General features: G+C 38.8%; 1 protein-coding gene across 2 annotated transcripts; it reads left to right on the top strand.

Moving 5' to 3' along the window:
* Positions 1–329: 329 nt before the first annotated feature.
* On the top strand, positions 330–18,115 carry LOC130921197 (protein regulator of cytokinesis 1-like). Of its 2 annotated transcripts, none has more exons than XM_057844818.1 (14): positions 330–618; positions 743–875; positions 1,347–1,469; positions 2,449–2,682; positions 2,971–3,141; positions 4,145–4,294; positions 4,391–4,538; positions 4,618–4,754; positions 7,278–7,373; positions 7,438–7,584; positions 7,653–7,760; positions 7,861–7,986; positions 11,068–11,167; positions 17,408–18,115. In XM_057844818.1, exons 1-14 carry the CDS (start codon positions 608–610, stop codon positions 17,470–17,472), a joined length of 1,749 nt encoding a protein of 582 aa, XP_057700801.1. In that variant the 5' UTR covers positions 330–607; the 3' UTR covers positions 17,473–18,115. The 2 variants fall into 2 exon arrangements, with proteins under 2 accessions (XP_057700801.1, XP_057700793.1); XM_057844810.1 differs by having other exon boundaries at positions 333–618; positions 11,068–11,244; positions 17,408–18,114.
* Positions 18,116–18,628: the final 513 nt, after the last annotated feature.

Below are 18,628 nucleotides of genomic sequence, written 5' to 3'. Positions count from 1 at the left end.
TAAAGGGGCCGAATAATATTGCACGCCCCACTTTTCAGTTTTTTATTTGTTAAAAAAGTTTAAATGATCCAATAAATGTTGTTCCACTTCACGATTGTGTCCCACTTGTTGTTGATTCTTGACAAAAAAATTAAATTTCATATCTTTATGTTTGAAGCCTGAAATGTGGCGAAAGGTTGCAAGATTCAAGGGGGCCGAATACTTTTGCAAGGCACTGTATTAACCTTCGACTTTAGAGACTTCCCGGAAGAAAAGTTTGGACACGCCTGCTGTAAATTATTACGCCTCCTTAAAGGGTGTGTGTACTCGTTTTCATTTATAATACATTTGGTTGAGTGTTAGGTGAGCGGTGCAATGGTTAAAGTGCGAGCCAAAGTCACCGCCCCGGCGGCAGACACTGGAACTATTAACACGCGCTTCTTCGCTGAACGAGCCAATCGGCGAGCAGAATTGTACATGTTGCGTGTTTTGAACGACGGAGACAAACGGACAACTGAACATGAACAGAGTTAACTGAGCACTAGCCGTGACGACCTGTAGTTTCAAGTTTGGATTCTTTTTCTATTATTTTTTACTTCGAACTGTGACAGTCGCAAAAGCGTTAACGATGAGGAGAAGGTAAGATTTGAATTCTTGAAATACTATTGTATAGGCGTCGATCAAACAAGTTGGATAGTTCCTAGCACTGAATCTATTTATAATTCTACTATAACTATCGATTTAATAAATGTGATTTTTACAGTGAAGTACTCGCAGCTGAGTCTGTGTCATGCCTCAACAAAGCTCTTTGCCACCTAAAGGACATTTGGGAGGAGATCGGAATACCAGAGGATCAGAGACTACAAAGAACTAATGTTGTGAAGAACCACATAAAGGTGGGGCGAATATTTACAGTATATTGTTGTGCTAAATTGATCGAAACCACACGCGTTTTTCATTAAAGGTATCATGTGCAATATCTAACACTTGGCTGCAACGTAAAATGCACATAGAACAACCCAAAGGGCATGAGGAAAATTCAAATTTTCTGATTAATTTACTTAGTGTTTCAAAGTATAAGTGTACCGCGCAGTATTTATAATTTAGTTGGAATATACAGTGTTGACTCGTCTGTTTTGCGATGATTGCGTAAACGAAATGTCTGGAAAATTGCAGGGAGTGGCTCCATCCCCCTCACTTGAATGTCTCTTATCCAGTGTTGGCTTTAGATATAGGATCACTCGCACGATCACAATTATTTCGAATTATCCTTTGACAATACATTATTTTGCAAGTACTTCTTGTAGCACAAATGCTTGGTTAATTGTCACTAGCCGAATGGCATTAAGGATGATTCTGTTCAACAGGGCTTACTAGATATGATGATCAAAGAAGAGGAATCCCTGAGGAATAGAGTTATGAGCAGTATTCAGGACAGCAAAAATAAGCTGGAGAAGCTCTGTCTTGACCTTCAGATTCCTATTCATCAGGTAACTGTACAGTTCGGAGGTATTTGGTAATATTCCAAAAGGTTGTGTACTATTTGTTACTTTGTATCAGGTACTGTACACAGTAATGCTTGATTCAAGCAATTGGTTAAACAATGACCATTTCAAGTAGCTGGACTTTTATTAGCTGATTTTCAAGTTTATAATCACAAGTCTCCCAACAAGTACAAATGCTGAAATCCAGTTGGTGATGCTCAGTCTGAGCAGTACATCATATTAGTGCTGCAACGATTAATCGATTAACTCGAGTATTCCATTAGAAAAAAAGATTTGAATTAAATTTTGCTGCTTCGAGTATTCGTTAAATAAAGTGGGGTTTTAATAGTTTTTTTTCAAAGTGTTTACATTAGCTTTATTGATTTGGGTGGATACACTGCCCTCTAGTCTGCCTCATTTCAAATGGCTTAGTCCAGCTGCTCCCTGTTAAGACCAACATAAGCAAAGTTTTTGGGCTAACGTTTTTTTTTTTTTTTTTTTAAATGTATTTGTAATTTAGTTTATAGGTATGTTTAGCTGTTTTTGTGTGTGTGTGAACCATTTGTTAAGGGCATTGTTTAAAAAAAAAAAAAAGTTAGCATTTTACAGCATTTAAGCTAGCGGGCTTTTTCTATGTAAGTTAGCCAATTGTTCTTTTGTTGTACATAGATCCTCATTTATTTATTTTTCTATACCGTTTGAGGCTCAGCTCAGGTATTTTAATTTTTTTTGTTCCTCATCCGATTACTCGATTATTCGAACTAACTAGTTCATCAATTAAATGACTACTAAAATAATCGATACCTGCAGCCCTACATCATATAACTAACATGAAATCTAAAAATAATACTCTGCATACTTATTGGTCCTATTTTTGTCTTCACATTCCCTTTTCAACTCATCTTTTATAACATGACACAAAAAAGTAAAAACTCCATATTTGGAGGAGTGAACTTGTTGTTTGGATTCATCTTTGTTGATTCAGGACGAGGTAGGTCTTACCATGCTCCAGCAAGAGAATAGCCTCCGCACACAAGTTGAGGGTCTCTTAACTGAGAAGACAAGTCGCATGCAGCAGCTGAAGGCTCTGCGGGAGCAGGACCAGGAGCTGTGTGACATCCTATGCTCCATTCCATTCTGCATCTCCCCAGATTCTGTTCCCTCAAAAGACCAACTGAATAGCTTTGAGCAACATATAGCTAACCAGAATGCTGAGAAGGTTGGTGCGCTCTGCAGTTTGCCAAACTAGGAAAAAAATTGTTTCTTTTTCAAGCCATTTTTTATTTTTCTACTTGTAAATATTCCTTTTGGCATGCACTTCTTGTGCCTGTTTATGCACACACTAGTGATACTGCTTATTAAGTCATGTTACCTCACTCATTAACATTTTTGCTGGTTTTAGACCATGATTACGTAGTCATCTGTAGGTTTGATGGGAAGCATTATTGGGACTGATGTGTCCAAATCGACCAGGATATAAATGAGATTGTCTTCTCTCCATGGACAGGCAAACCGCTATGCTGAATTCATGGGCCTGAAAAAGCAGATCATCTTGTGCATGAACGACCTGGATCACTTTCCAGAGACCAGCTTTGAGAAGGACGTTGTCTGTGAGCAAGAAGACCTTTTCTGCCTCTCTTCAGAGAATATTACTTCACTCAAACTGCTTCTTTGTAAGGTGAGATGGATTTTAGTCTCATTTATAAATGTTGTGTATGCTTCAAATTGAATTAGGGAAGAAATGAAGTGCAAATGTAATCTTGAAATATTTGCCAAATTTCACTAGCTACGTCTAGAGCATATTCTTTTGCTGATTGCGAAAGCAAGGCGTTTTTAATTTTGGGTGTTGTTATTTAATGTCTTATAACTGTGAGAGCATTTCTTTTGACATATTATTTCAAATATTATCATTTCTGGATCCTGTGTCCCACAACATGCATGCAACATTTACCGTAACCTTTTTATCATGGTAGAAGACAAATGCAGTAAATCACATGGTATCCTTGGCTTGGCTTCATCAGTTTTCCAAAGAATGGCTAGAGCAGATTTTGTCCTCTCTTGTAGTTTTCAATTTTTTTTTAATAATATAGAACATACGTATGCTAAGAACGCGACTTATCCTGAATTACAAAAGTAAGCCTGTCCTCTTGGTCAATATCTGGTAGCTAAAAAATTGTCCTTCTAATCTAGAGAAAAAGCTAACATTCGTACGGATTTGCAACTCTATTAGCTTCGACTATGTTATTTTCATTATAGCCACGATGGACGTTACCATTGAGTCTATAAAAGGATCCCATCAAGCATTTAATAGTTTCTTACATTCCAGAAAAATGAATGCGTTTTTCAAAAATTTTGATGTCCAGTTCCGGAATAACCCTAATAATTGATGGCTTTAGGATTATTCAGTGGCCCTTTCAGGCAGAACTCACTAAAGCAAGACCTTGCCATTTCCAAAGTGTCTATTCACTTAGACGTTGGCGACATCATCACTTTCAATACCTCTGGACAAAGCAAAAAGCTTGCTGTTTAACTATTAGCGCCAAGTTTACACAAAGGACAGCGAACTAGGGAAATCAGTGGAAATGCCTACTTCAGATAGCCATCGAGTGAATAAAAGCATTTAGGCTTATATCAAAGCGATGAATTAGTAAGTGATAGCTACCACACCTGTTGGGTTACAGCTAGAGCAAGACAAGGCAGAGAACGAGGCAGCGTGTGAGGCCCTTCGAGAGAAGATCCAGCAGCTGTGGGACAGACTGCAGGTTCCGCAGGAAGAAAGAGAGGTCTTCAATGAACACATGGTCATGTCGAAGAAGAGTAACCTTAAGGCGGTGAGATGACTTAACAATCACCCTTTTACACTTTGAGCTTCTAACTACGGTTTAACCACTAGTTTTGCTGCTTTTCACACTTTTTCCCCTTCTCAGTTGCAAGCAGGGATCGATCATCTGGAGGAACTAAAACTGAAGAATATGTGCCATGTCACAGATGCCATCCGCTCTGAGATTGCTGTGTTTTGGGAAAAGTGCTTCTTCAGCACTGAGCAGCGGCAGGCGTTTTCCCCATATTTTAGTCGTGAGTTTTACTTTCACGATCAACATTTTGGTATTTGGAGCTGGGTTTGATTAATCCATTTTTTGACTTGATATTTTAGAGGATTTCACAGAGGAGCTACTAAGTTTGCATGATGCAGAGATTCAGCGTTTGAAGCAGCATTATGAGAATCACAAAGAGCTTTTTGATGGGGTTCAACAGTGGGAACAAAACTGGAGACTCTTCCTTGAGTTAGACGTGAGTATTATTGATTGGTGAAAAGACTAACAATGCAGCAACTAAACGGCTAAAGCTGCGTTGTCACGCAATGAATAACACCTTTATCGCAGATAAAATATACACTACTGTTCAAAGTTTTGGAGTTGCTCACCCAGACAATTTTGTGTTTGCCATGGAAAGTCACATTTTCATTGATCACATGAGCAGCAAAATGGATAGCAAACATAGTTGAGACTTTGGCAAATTTAGAAATTTTTAATTCGTTTAGGGAATCGGGAAAAATTTCACCCTATGCTCCCAAAAGACCCTCCCATACATTAGATTGGCATGGTGATGGGGCGTTTCTAGCTTACCACACTCAAGCTGCTCGCAAAACAGCTCATCAAAAAAAGTTTTTTTTTTTTTTTTTTTTTTTAATTTGAACATAAGTTCCAAATATGTTGGCATTACTGTACTTTTTACAGTACTTCCTCTTCCACTTTTTCCGGGACTGTTGCAGAATATAAAACATATATATTTTTTGTATCTTTTGGCAATGCCATTATATTTCTGGATTAGTTTTTTTTTTTTTTTTTTTTTTTTTTTTTTTTTCTTTTGAGTCTTTTTAGTCCTTAAAAAGTAAAAAAAAAAAAATATACATATATATATATCAGTAACACAATGCTGAAGAAAGTACACGTCCAGGCCATAACACATTCTCCCAGTCCTCTTCTGGATCATCCAAATGCTCTCTGGCGAACCGCAGACGGGTCTGGACTTCGGCAGGTGGACACGTCTGGCAGTGCAGGATTTGAGTCCCTGGCGGCACATTGTGTTACTGATCATAGCCTTTGTTACTGTGGTCCCAGCTCTCTGTAGGTCAGTCAGGTCCCCCCGTGTGGTTCTGGGATTTTTGCTCACCGTTCTTGTTATCATTTTGACGCCACGGGGTGAGGAGGGAGTTGAAAGTCCATGTTGCCCAACGATGGCCCCAAAACATCACTGCTCTAGAGGAGCTCTGCATGGAGGAATGGGCCAAAATATCAGCAACAGTGTGTGAAAAGCTTGTGAAGAGTTACAGAAAACGTTTGGCCTCTGTTATTGCCAACAAAGGGTACATAAAGTATTGAGATGAACTTTTGGTATTGACCAAATACTTATTTTCCACCATGATTTGCAAATAAATTCTTTAAAAATCAAAAAATGTGATTTTCTGGGGGTTTTTTCTTTCCACATTCTGTCTCTCATGGTTGAGGTTTACCCATGTTGACAATTACAGGCCTAATATTTTCAAGGAGAACTTTCACAATTAGTGCTTGACTAAATACTTATTTGCCCCACAGTATTGCATTTCAGACCCCGCATGTTGGTCAGCTTTCTTTTTGAAGGAAAGAAGAAAAAAAGACCTGTGCTAAAGAGAAAAACAATTGCTATGACAAAGATTTTAACATGCATTTTAAAAATGAAATGCATCAATGAATATTTGTTTTTCTAATGAAGGGTTTTAAAAAGCTTCACTGATGAATTTTCTCAAGTTAAGGCGCCATGCAATTTTTTTTTTTTTTTTTAATGAATTGCATATTATTTTGAAAACGGACCGGATCCGTCATATTTTTAAACCAGTGACTAATTCAATTGACGCAGGAGAGTTGCGTCTCATTACGAGTTTATGCGGTTCTGGGACGCGTCTGAAACACAGCCGCTCTGCAACTGGTGTTCACTTGCTACTTGACTTTAACGGCCGCGTTTCACTATGTTAAAACGGAGCCAACACAGAAGCCCCTGGTGCATTACACGCTGCCTTTACTTTTTGCATTGGTTGCATGTCAACAATTTTTAAACAAGCATAACACAGAAAAATGCTTGTCTTTCTTAAATGCTTCATTGAGTGAGTTTGCTCAAATTTACTCACACTTTGACACTCACGCTGCCGATAACAGCCTCTCACTTGAATGAGGTGCTACATGGTGTGTAAATGATGATTAGCACATTTGTGCATGATCGTAGAGCTACCAAGCCTTCTCTCGCTAGATCAAAGCTACAAACCTGTCAAACAACATTAACTTTAAGTACCAAACAGCTGCACTGGTGACCGAGAAAAAAACAACTTTGGCGCACTGCTGACCTAGCAGAAGGGAGAGTGAGAGGCAGTGAGCATGAAGCAGAAAAACATGAATATACTAAAATTAAAACCTCGATTCATTTCACTCAATTCCAGTCCTTTCAAAAATGGTGCGATCGGCCCGATTTCCAATCACGGGATCAAATCGGGACGTCCCTACTTTATATAGTTGAAGAATGCACGTTTTGCGTGAGTGTTCTGTCAACAAACACACTTCTTGTATAATCTTGCAAGCAACAGAATTTTGTTTAAATGAAATATTCATTCATTTACTTAAAAGCTTAGACACATGGCTAGATTTGCGGATTGCCGATCCCTGGCCCAAAGCTTTGAACAGTATTATATTTCAATTTTAAAACCTTTGAACAACACTCAGGAGTTTCCAAAACATATTAGGTTGTTACAAGGTATGAACAAAAACGGCTTCATTTTAATTTCAGAAAAAAGCAACAGATCCATCAAGGTTTGCAAATAGAGGAGGAAATCTTCTCAAAGAGGAGAAGCAACGGGCTGAACTGCACAAAAACCTGCCAAAGGTAAGACCGTCCAAATGCCAATATTTTACACACCTAATAGTAAATTGTATTTCTTCTGTTTAAGCTGGAAAAGAAACTAAAAGGTCAGATTGATGCATGGGAAAGTGAGCAAGGAAGTGAGTTTATGGTTAATGGCCAGAAGTTTCTTCAGTATGTGGCAGAACAGTGGCAAGCGTATCAATCCGAGAAAGACCGAGAAAAACTACAAAGGGTAAGGCTTTCTGCTGAATCGATTGCTTTCCTCATTAGTTGACTTTCCTCTTCCCAATTTCTTAACAGCATCTGAAGAAGAGCAAGCAGACTGAAGAGGACATGCTATACGGAACAGCACAAACTCCCAAGCGCAGATTGCTGGGAAGCAATACCCCAAATAAATCAAAATGGATGGTAAGCCATCTTATGACTTCTTTTCATGTTTATGTTTTGGTATTTATTTACTGGCTTTTTTTTATTCATTTATTCAATCTTTCATTGTTTTATCTCTCAGAATGCCTCCTCAAGTGTTTCTATGGCCACATCTAACAGCACAATCCGGTCTGCCTACAGTGGGATTATCTGTCGTTCTCCGGTGCCACGCTCACCAATGCGACGGCCACCTCTTTCTGCAAAGAAGGTCGGTGTAAAAAATGTGGAAATAAAATACAACTAACGACACTGCGAAAGTAAAAACAGACATAAAAATCTGTCACCTTTCAGCAAAATTCGCCGTTTTGAAGTCAAAAAGGGTGACCTGCGTGAATCGTGTAGATCCGAGGAGAAAATTTTTAGGGGGGGGTTTCGGAAGATTTTTTTTTAATATCGGACGCTTGGTATGCAAGCGGGGAAAGTGGCACAAAGCCAAAAAAGCGCACCAGAGTGGCCAAAACATTGACTTATTTCTACGAAACAAAGGACGGCACACTGTTGTGTCCTGTCCTCTTCAATACCAAGCTTGGCTGCACGTCGGCTGTGAATGAACACCTAAAGCGGTGTCACCCAGTTGTAATTTTGGAAGACGACAGGAGACAATTGGCTGGCAGATCGTAAGTCCATTTAACTAACTAACGACATGTTTTACTGAAGTTGCTAAGCCTGTCGCGATATGCAATGAGTCCATTTGTTGCACGGTAAATAAAAATGAGGGCGGTAATTTTCACGGCTGCATTTTATCGTCGCGTGCTTGCATACATTTGCGCGTGCGTGTACATGTGTGTGTTGATCGCATATGAGACTCCAGTTGTTTTCACAGACGTTTATTGGTCATCAACACGCTGTAGAATTAAAGTTCAAACATACAAAATAAGGAAACACATCTATAATAAACACTGTAAACGTTAGCATTGCTACATTGAGGCTAATGGGGAAAAAAGACAACCTACTTTTGCCTGCTATAAAACATTGGCAGTAGGCATGTCGCGATAACAAATTTTATTGGGCGATAAATTCTCGATATTATTGTGCCCCCCCACCCTTTTTTTTTTTTTTAACCAATTTGCAAATTTACAATAACACAGTAAGAATACTAATTAATATTAAGTACACCCATTTAAACGCAATAAACGTCTACTCTTAAGAAATCACAACTAAAAACAATAGAACATGCCTCTTTTAAGTAAAAGACAACTATATCAATACCGCACAGTAACACAGAATAAATAACGTGTCTTTTTCAAGGAAAGACAAAATTGCACTTCAATAACGTAAGCATTTAGGCACAGAGGTATAAAGTTGTCGTAACACAAACAATTGTACTTCAACAACAACAGAGAAAAATACATGAATTAAGTAGCAGTAACAAAAATTTGGCTTATTAAGGCTATGTTCATATTGCAGATCTTAATGCACAAATCCGATTTTTTTGTCATGTCTTTCTTTTTGGCGTGCCCGTTCAGACTGCCTTTGTCCATGGAGCCCGTTCAAGTATCACGCATACGCACTAGTTGGCAGTCCGAGATGCGCTCAGCACAGTAACCGCATGCGCAGAAGCATCAAAACAAATTACACGCGCTAGCTGTATGTCATTCCAGGGTAATCATATTTTGATTTCCAAAAAGATGAAACAAATAACAGACATTAATAATCCCTGTTTAGTCCTTTATTCAAAGTTTAAATGGACTGATGGAACGCATACACGCACGTACATAAGCCTTGACTTGTGTGCGTGACATGACGTGGTGTCAATTTGCCCCGTCTCGGCAATGTAAGCAATACTGAAATATTGCTCATTCGGCGCATAGAATTAAAATCGAAAATTGTCAGGCTTATCCTTTTCTTCATTTATTTTTTTATGACCGTGTTCAAGCCCGCTTCATGCATAAAAGCAGAGTTCAAGCTAGAAGCTAATGCACAGCTACATCGCTCCCGTCCTGCCTGCCGCTTTCGCTTTGCTGATGTCATTGCTGCATGAATTCCCGTTCGGGAGACGCCAAGTTAATGCCTTACTCGAGTCGGAAAAACACGAAAAAATCGGATTCATGCATTCAGAGCTGTAGTATGAACGTAGCCTTAGGCTAGTTCAAATGTGTAAAACGAACATACCCAGAAGTCAATAAAACAGAGTGAATCCTCATCGCACGACATATTGGTTGGTAACAAGGAAGCCGAACTTTTAACAGCATGCCCGTTGCACATCTGCTGCACGCGCACGCACAGACGCATGCACGTGAAGCGATAAATCGCAGCGGGAAAATTACCGCCTTCATTTTCATTTACCGTGCGATAAATGGAATTATTGCATATTGCGACAGGCTTAATTGGCAGTCTTCTCCAAAACATAAACTTGCGGTTAAAAGGTGACGCTTCAAACATGAAAAAACGCTGCTTAACAGCATTTGCAAACAAAAAATATGACCAAAAAAATTTGAATACTGACACCACATGCAATGGCAAAAAGAGCTTTTTTGCGGGGTGTAAAGCTCCCTGTTAGCAGTTTAGCGAACGTACTTCAGGTGAACATTTCAAAATAAAAGCATGTCATGTTCGTCATATAAATAACGATTTCTGGAGTTAATGCCACATACTTCAGAATTCAGATTCTACACTAAGAGCAGCTTTAAAATGACACCCTTTATGAAAAATTTGATTGGCAATTAATTATTATACTACAATTATAAATAGTAGTATACTATCATTTTAATGCTAGATTTTTTTAAAGAATTGTTTTGAATCATGTTGGAAAGGCGAAGTCAGTGTTCTGAATCGGTTTATTCCATTCTTTTGTACTACTTAATGCTAAGAGCATTTGACCTCATTGTTTATTTGCGATTTGCGATTTAGTGTTATTATTTATGTGTTTATTTGTACTTTAATAAAGAAGTTAAGTGTTCCAAAAGGTTTTTGTGAATTAATAAGCGTCATCAAAAATTTCATTGCTAAATCAGTAAAAAAAAAAAAAAGGGGGGGGGGGGATTATTAGATAAGTCGACTAATCGTAAAAATAGTCTGCTGACTAATCGGGAGAAAATTAGCCGTTTGGGACAGCCCTAGTTGTACAGTACACCTTTCTCACCTTTTTTACCCCTGACCCATTTTCATGCCTGTAAAAAGAATGCAGCGTGTTCGGATTTTTCTGTATTTTGTAAGGGGTAGTTAACATGTGTTCCGTTGAACAGAAACCACTTTACATGATATTTAAAGAGTAGAAACAATACAATACTGTGGCTTGTTAACGCACCAGTGTTCCTTAGAAGTCTATTATTCTCTGCGTCTCTTCCAGGGTTCAGCACAAAAGATTGGTGGAGGTAAGCCGCCTCATCCAAAAGTGAACACCTGTAACAAAGAGAATGAGACCCGGTTGAAAGGAACCCCTCTGAGTGGTGCGTTGCTGACACCCGCTAGTCCGCAGTGTAACATCAGCCTTAACTCTGTCGCCAGCACATATTCAGAGTTTGTGGTAATTCAAACTTTTATCCTAATCACCCCGCACCCACCCCACTACCAATTTTCCTTTTCTTTTGCTTTCTCTTTCACATTGATTGTGTTTGTTATGGATATAACATGTGATTATGTTAATTTGCCTACTAGAGGGACTTGAATACTGAAAGTGTTCAATCAAAGTGTGTTATTTTTCCTCCTACTTCATCAGTGCAGGGCTAAGATAACTTTTTTAGAGACAACTGCCTTCTATCAGTCATGCCTTCAAAAGCACGTACTCAAAGAATGGATTTATCAATGATGCGCAGTGCTGTAATTACAGTGTGAAAAGGCTAAATTCACCCTCTTATGTATACATAGCATGGTTATGTTTTAGCTTGTTTGGCTTATTTGCCATTTCCCAACCACGGATAGAATGACTTTTACTTCTTAAAAGATGAAAATTATTATGAGTTCAAATAATTTGATATTAACCCCCTCTTGATGTTTTAGTTTTTATACAATATGTAAAATTAGTTTAACTAGTAGGTCACCATTGTTGTTGATGTCGCAGGGCGGTGACGTTACATGGTAACGCTACCGGGCTTCCAGAGTATGACTCTAGCGATATAAACATGTCATCTGGTCAGCCCTTTCAATGTTAAGTCCGAGAGGAACATTAATGAGCATGACAGCACTGTCGATATTTCACAAAACGAGCAGCAAAAGCAAAATGAACAGCAAAGACAGGATGAGATAAGACGAGAGTAGGACAATTTCGGTGTGCTACAAGAGGTGAATTTGACACCCAAAGTACTACTGTGCGCTTTCAGCTTGTTTTGTTTAGATGCATACAGACAGAACATACTAAGGACGCCTTAAGAAAATACTTAAACATATTAATATGAAATAACGGTGGTTTAAATACGCTACGTGAATAATGTGGTGAACAGATCTCAATCTGCTTTAAAGCTACCACAAGAAAACACAATGCTTAAAAGTATGAGAAAGAAACACATGCAAAAAGTATTTTGAGGCAATGAAAAGGTAATAAAAGACTCAATAAAAACACAAATGTAAGTACTCGCTGCTTTCAAACGATGTGCGCATGTTTTGTTCGTCTCACCGCATAGGAATTGCAGAACACCAGAAGTGTTCGTCTAGTGATGGGGACAAACTACGTCATCACCCCAGCGCCTATTGCGCGCATAAAACCTGGCGCCCTCTGTAGGTCAAAACATGTGCTAAATATTAGAGGTGTGTGAAATTTCCGATTCTTAGATGATTTGCGATTCGGCCGTGGAAGATTCGAGAACGATTCACAAACATCCAAATTCCGATTATTGAAATATGTCAAGTAAAGCGGAACTAAAACACAGTCTTCGGGACCGACCAAGAGTAAACATCATGCTTTTTATTACCCGGGCAATGACAATGCTCAACTCACGGCTCTGGATCAACTCATGCTGCTAGATTTAAAAAAAAAATAATAATACCTGACTGCTGCCGACAGCAGCTACAAACTATGTCCACATAATGCTATGGTAGATATCACGTGTAAAAAAAACTAGTTGTGATATGACACTCGGCGGCGTTAGCAGCCCATGTATAGAAAACTAGATGCAAAATGACAGACTTGCTGGCGTTAGTAAACAGCCGCCATCTTAAAGCAGTAGACCTCCCTGGAAGGCTGTTGTAGCGATCCTTCCAAGCGAACCTAATTAACTTTGTATCTAAAATACTCCTAAATCTGCAAAATCTTGACTTGAATCTATCTTTAAAACAGTTTTAAAACTTTCCCCATGTCGAAAGTACACAGAAGGGAAATTATGGAACAATCGGAGCAATTTTAAGAACTTTAACTGTTGATTCACAACATTAAATTAATTGAACGGAATTTAAAGCTGCTGATATAGAATGGGGACTCGAGTATTTTATTTACTGTTTTGAACTGTTAAATTGATACTAAAATAGTTTATTTAAGCCTGAGAGGCTTTTTGTTCAATTTTTGTAACTTATGTACGAAACATTAAAAGCAGCTTCCGTAATTTTTGCACTATAAGCCGCTACTTTTTTCCTTCATTTTGAATCCTGCGGCTTATTTGTTGATTTATTTGGGTTAATAGGTCGCAATTTATTTGACAGTGGTGTCATAAGACTGTCATAAGAACGTCATAATAATGATATAACACTATCATAGGTGATACTGAACTGATGTCATTAAGTGTCATCCCGTAAATTATGTCACTAACTCAATTTATGTCCAGCTTGGAACTTTTACATCCATTCAAAAGTGAGATCATTTGCCGGATAACACTAAATGTCATCTGTTATAAGTATTCATTAATGCTCTTGACAGTGTCACCATTGTCATATCATAATTATGATTGTCTAGTGACAGTCTTATGGCGCCGCTGTCAAATAAAGTGTTACCAAAACCATAAATAACAATTAATGAAACAACTGGAACAGTAACTGAAAAAATAATTGGCACAGAACATGAATTAGGGCCCGAGCACTAAGCGTGCGAAGGCCCTATTGTTTTGCAAAGGATTATTTATTTATTTTTTTTTCAGGGCAAATGAAAACGGCCAATTTGGAGGTCTGAACATGCACGAAAAGTCACCAAAATTTGCACATACGTCCGGAAAATTGTAAATTTTGATAATTTTTCAACGTTGCAAAAAAATATAACAAAATGGCTCAGTGGCGCCCCCTTGAAATTTTAAAATTGGCCTATAACATTAGGGTATGTCAGCGTAGAGCAATGAAATTTGGGGGGTCTATACCTTGTCCAAAACCGCTCCAAAAAAGCATTTACACGCATATTCCAAACCCAACAGGAAATCGGTTATTTTGGATCAAATATGAAATTTTTATCGATTCACAGGGTGCACATTTGAGACCTTTTCGCCGAGGGAGTTAGTTGGATCATCTTCAAAATTGGTGAGACTGTTCAGGAGACATATGAAATCTTAAGTTTTGAAAATGGTGCGTTTTCATTCACGGGTCTGACCTGGGCGTGGTGCCAAAGTCGACCATTTTTTCGGCAAAATGACAAATTCAGTAAATGACTAATAGTTCCTTGACGCAACGTTCAATCTTTTTCATATTTGGCATGCATGTGTGGTATCCCACCCTTAACACGAGTGCATTGAAATATTACCCATTAGGTCTAGCGCCCCCTAGTGAGAACAGGAAATGCCTTTTTTTACGAGACAGGTTCCTCCTCCAAGGGAAAAAAATCTGTTGACCTCAAACCTGCATCAGGGGAGCCTTAAGACCTGTGTTCAGGTGCCAGATGAAAAATATTGAGGTTTCGTTGAGGCGGAGGGGTCCAAACAGGAAAGTGAAAATGAACGTCAACAATTTGTCACGCAAAAAACTTTGAACAGTCATAACTCGGCAGATTTACAACATATCTGCGCCAAACTTCCCGTGTTTGTTGAGAGTCATACCCTGAAGGTTCTTGTAGGGGTCATTTGCATCAACTCTACAGTGCCAACTAGTGGCGACAGAAAGAAGTTTTAAAAAAGGCCTTTCCTATTGGGTTTTTTCAATATAGAGCAAGGAAATTTGGGGAGTAGATACCTTATGCAAAACTGCTCCAAAAAGTCTCTTGGACCCGTATTCCAAATCCAACAGGAAATCGGGTATTTTGGATCGAATGTGAAATTTTCATGGGTTCACAGTAGGAGTTTACATTTGGAGGCTTCAATATGCACAAAAACTCGTAAAAATTTGCACATACATGCGGCTTTGGATAACGTTCGATAATCTTGCAATGTTACGAAAAAATGTAACAAAATGCCTCAGTGGCGCCCCCTTGAATTTTTCAAAAAGGCGTTTCCTATTAGGTTTTTTTAACATAGAGTGATGAAATTTGGGGAGTCGATACCTTGTGCAAAACTGCTCCAAAAAGTCTCTTGCACCCGTATTCCAAATCCAACAGGAAATCGGGTATTTTGGATCGAATGTGAAATTTTTATCGGTTCACAGTAGGAGTTTACATTTGGAGGCTTGAACATGCACGAAAACTCACAAAAATTTGGACATACATGCGGCTTTGCATAACGTTCAATAATCTTGCAACGTTACGAAAACATGTAACAAAATGGCTCAGTGGCGCCCCCTTGAAATTTTCAAAAAGGCCTCTCTATTTAGGTTTTTTCAACGTAGAAGGATGAAATTCGGAGAGTCGATACCTTGTACAAAACTGCTCCAAAAAGTCTCTTGCATGCGTATTCCAAACCCAACAGGAAATCGGGTATTTTGGATTGAATATGAAATTTTTATCGATTTACAGTGTGCACATTTTACACCTTGGCACCTAGGGAATTAGTTTGATCATTCTCAAAATTGGTGAGACTGTTCATGAGGCACATGAAATCTTAAGTTATCAAAATGGTGTGTTTTCATTCACGGGCCTGACATGGGCGGGGTGCCAAAGTCGGCCATTTTTTCGCCAAAACACCGAATTCGGAAAATGACTGATAACTCCCTCATACAACCTTCAATCTATTTTAAATCTGGCGTGTGTGAGGTATACCAGCCTGAGCAGGACTGGATTGAAAATTTACCATTTGTGCCTGGCGCCTCCTAGTGGGAACAGGAAATGCCCTTTTTTACTGGGCACACTCCTCCTCTAAAGGGAAAAAATCAATCTACCTCAAACCTGCATAAGGGAAGCCTTAAGACCTGTCTTCAGGTGCCTGATGAAGAATATTGAAGTTTCGTTGAAGCGGAGGGGTCCAAACAGCAAAGTGAAAATGACTGTCATCAATTTTTCTCTCCAAAAACTTTGAACAGTCATAACTCGGCAGATATACAACATATCTGCGCCAAACTTCCCGTGCTTGTTGAGAGTCATACCCTGAAGGGCCTTGTAGGGGTCATTTGCATCAACCCTACAGCGCCAGCTAGTGGCAATAGAAAGTCACTCGTTTTTCCAATACATGTCCAGTTCTTTTCAGGTTGGTCATAGTAGTTTCAAGACCTATTAAAATACTTATTTACGGCACATGTCCACGTGTCTCTATCTGTTGCCGTGACGACCCTTTGTTGGCCATTTAAAGGAAATATTTTTTTTCAGAGACTCAGGCAGCTTATAGAGCCACAATATTTGGCACACTTGGTCGAATTGGCCCAGTTAGAAGAATAATTTGGTTTTGAATAAGGGCTTGGCTGCACAGCTCAGTAGTTGCTCCTTTTTTGTAGTACTCTCTCCAATAGGGTTTTTTATCTCTTGGGTGTGGTAATGTAAATAGGCGACTTTCGTGCATGTTAGCTTCTAATGAGATGATTAGAGAGGAGGATCTGCCACCACCCTGACCTGCACACAGTCCGAGTTGCGTGACGTCCGAGTTGCGCTAGATTGCGAGGGCCCGTTCAGTCCTGCTTGCAGGCCTAGTTTTGATTGTTATTTACATCGGTAGCGCTGAGATGCATGCTAGGAGGCATGTTGGACAACAGCAGTGTTGACAGCAGGTGGCAGCAGAGGTTGAATGTCGCCCCTAAGGGAGCAGTGATAACCAAATGAAGCTTCTGGAAGCAATGAAGCTTTGCAGCCAATTGGTTCAAAGCTTCATGTTGGTTCATTTGGTCTTATGACAGTCGTTTGATGCCGCTGTCAAATAAAGTGTTACCGGTTAATATCTTTTGGTGTTAATATCCCATAATACTGTGAGGACAGCTGCGGCTTATAGTCCATGTGGCTTATCTGTGAACAAAAAAAATCATGCCAAATTTGGTGGGTGACGGATTATAGTCAGGTGCGCCTTATAGTGTAAAAATTACGGTAATAGCTTTCATCAGTAATCGATTTAGAATCCAAAGATTCCCACCTCTACTAGAGATTTTTAAATCAATGGCAATATTTTATGGGTTTCTAATAACATATATTAGTAAAAGAGAACAATTGTGGCTTATTAGAGGATACAAGTCTTTAGGTCCGTGGTTCTCTTCAAATCGCAATTTATTACTGAAGAACCTGCCCACTTCTTGGTTGATGCCCATTCCCAACTCTGCTTAAACAAAAAAAATTGCAATTATGTTTACAGTAAGTTTTAAGAGACTGTTGTCCGCCCCCAAACCATACACGTGTAGTACATTGTGAGAGTTGATTTTAATTAAGGTTGCACAATATTTTAATGACTTTTTTTTTTCTCTTACCCTAAAATTGTCCTTCTTTGCCTTTTAAACAGCGAGATTTGTCCATGGGCTCCAAACCCAAGATCCACCCGCACATCCTGAACTCCACCATCACTAAACATTGACCTGTCACCTTTGAACATGACTGCCTCTCCTTCATATATATTTATATTATTTTACTTTATAAAATCCGCAAGTGTTCAGGTTATTAGCTCAACTTTGAAATTGTTGTAATATGTCTTTATGCACGTCTCACCAATAGATGGCACCGTATCTTACCACACTAACTGCAATTAAAGTTAAATGAAGGTAAAGTCTGTAGTGAATGAGGAGCCTTTCTGCTTCCTGCAGTGTTACTCAAATGTTTTGATCTAGTCTGTCACTGTCCACAGGCAAAACATAAGAATTGAAGTTATCCTTTCATTCACTTGGCTTTTAAATGTTGTTGTTATGATTTCTATTTTTCACGAGCAAAAGTTAACTTTCTGAGGTAATGCAATCTAAGGGTTCCAGTTCGAATGTAATATTTGCACTTTTTGTAAAATATATTACAGTTCTTTGTGTAGTTTTACACACTGTATTTTTCTCACCAGCTATCTGAAATGTTTGTGAACAGATATTTGAGTTTCCCCAATTAAAATGTTTATTTGGGGGAAGAAGTTTATTTGTTTTTCTTGGAACTGCCCTTTTTGATAATTGAATTGGCCACTGTTATGTTAATATGTCCAAATTGTTACTTTACTGTGTACAATAAAGGAAAGTTAAAGTGATCTGCAGTCTCATAAGCATGAACAAACAGCATTTTGTGTATGGCTTGAATTTATTGATTCTAAAAGAAAAACATTTTTCATGAAAAAAATCTACTTCTGAGCTACATGTTTCCGAGCAGCAAAAATCTGTGTTATCTCAGTGTCCAGTCTTTTTAAAGTCTTTGCTGAGGCGGGCCTTGTCGAAGGCGTTTCTGGGCGTTGCTTTTGGGTCATCCCCTCTGTGGCCGGTTTTGGGCGGCTTAGGTTCGTGCGCGGATTGGGACGCCCGCTATCAACTTTGCTGTCCGGGCTGGTTGTACTTGTTTTAGGACAAAGCTCTTTGTCCTTAGGAGTTTGCTGAGAGAGCTGATTGCCAGAGTTGGTGCGTCAATCTTGTGATAAGATGGCATTGTGTATCTCTTCTATTTCTTCTCATTAAACTATGGTGTTCTATTTATTTTATATTAGTAGTGTAGTCCTACCGTAAATATGAAAATGATACTATTTCCTGATTAATTATATTAC

The sequence above is a fragment of the Corythoichthys intestinalis genome, chromosome 1 (genome assembly GCF_030265065.1).
Source record: "Corythoichthys intestinalis isolate RoL2023-P3 chromosome 1, ASM3026506v1, whole genome shotgun sequence".
NCBI lineage: Eukaryota > Metazoa > Chordata > Actinopteri > Syngnathiformes > Syngnathidae > Corythoichthys > Corythoichthys intestinalis.
Note: the sequence above shows the minus strand (reverse complement) of the source record. Positions and strands in the feature narration are given on the sequence as shown.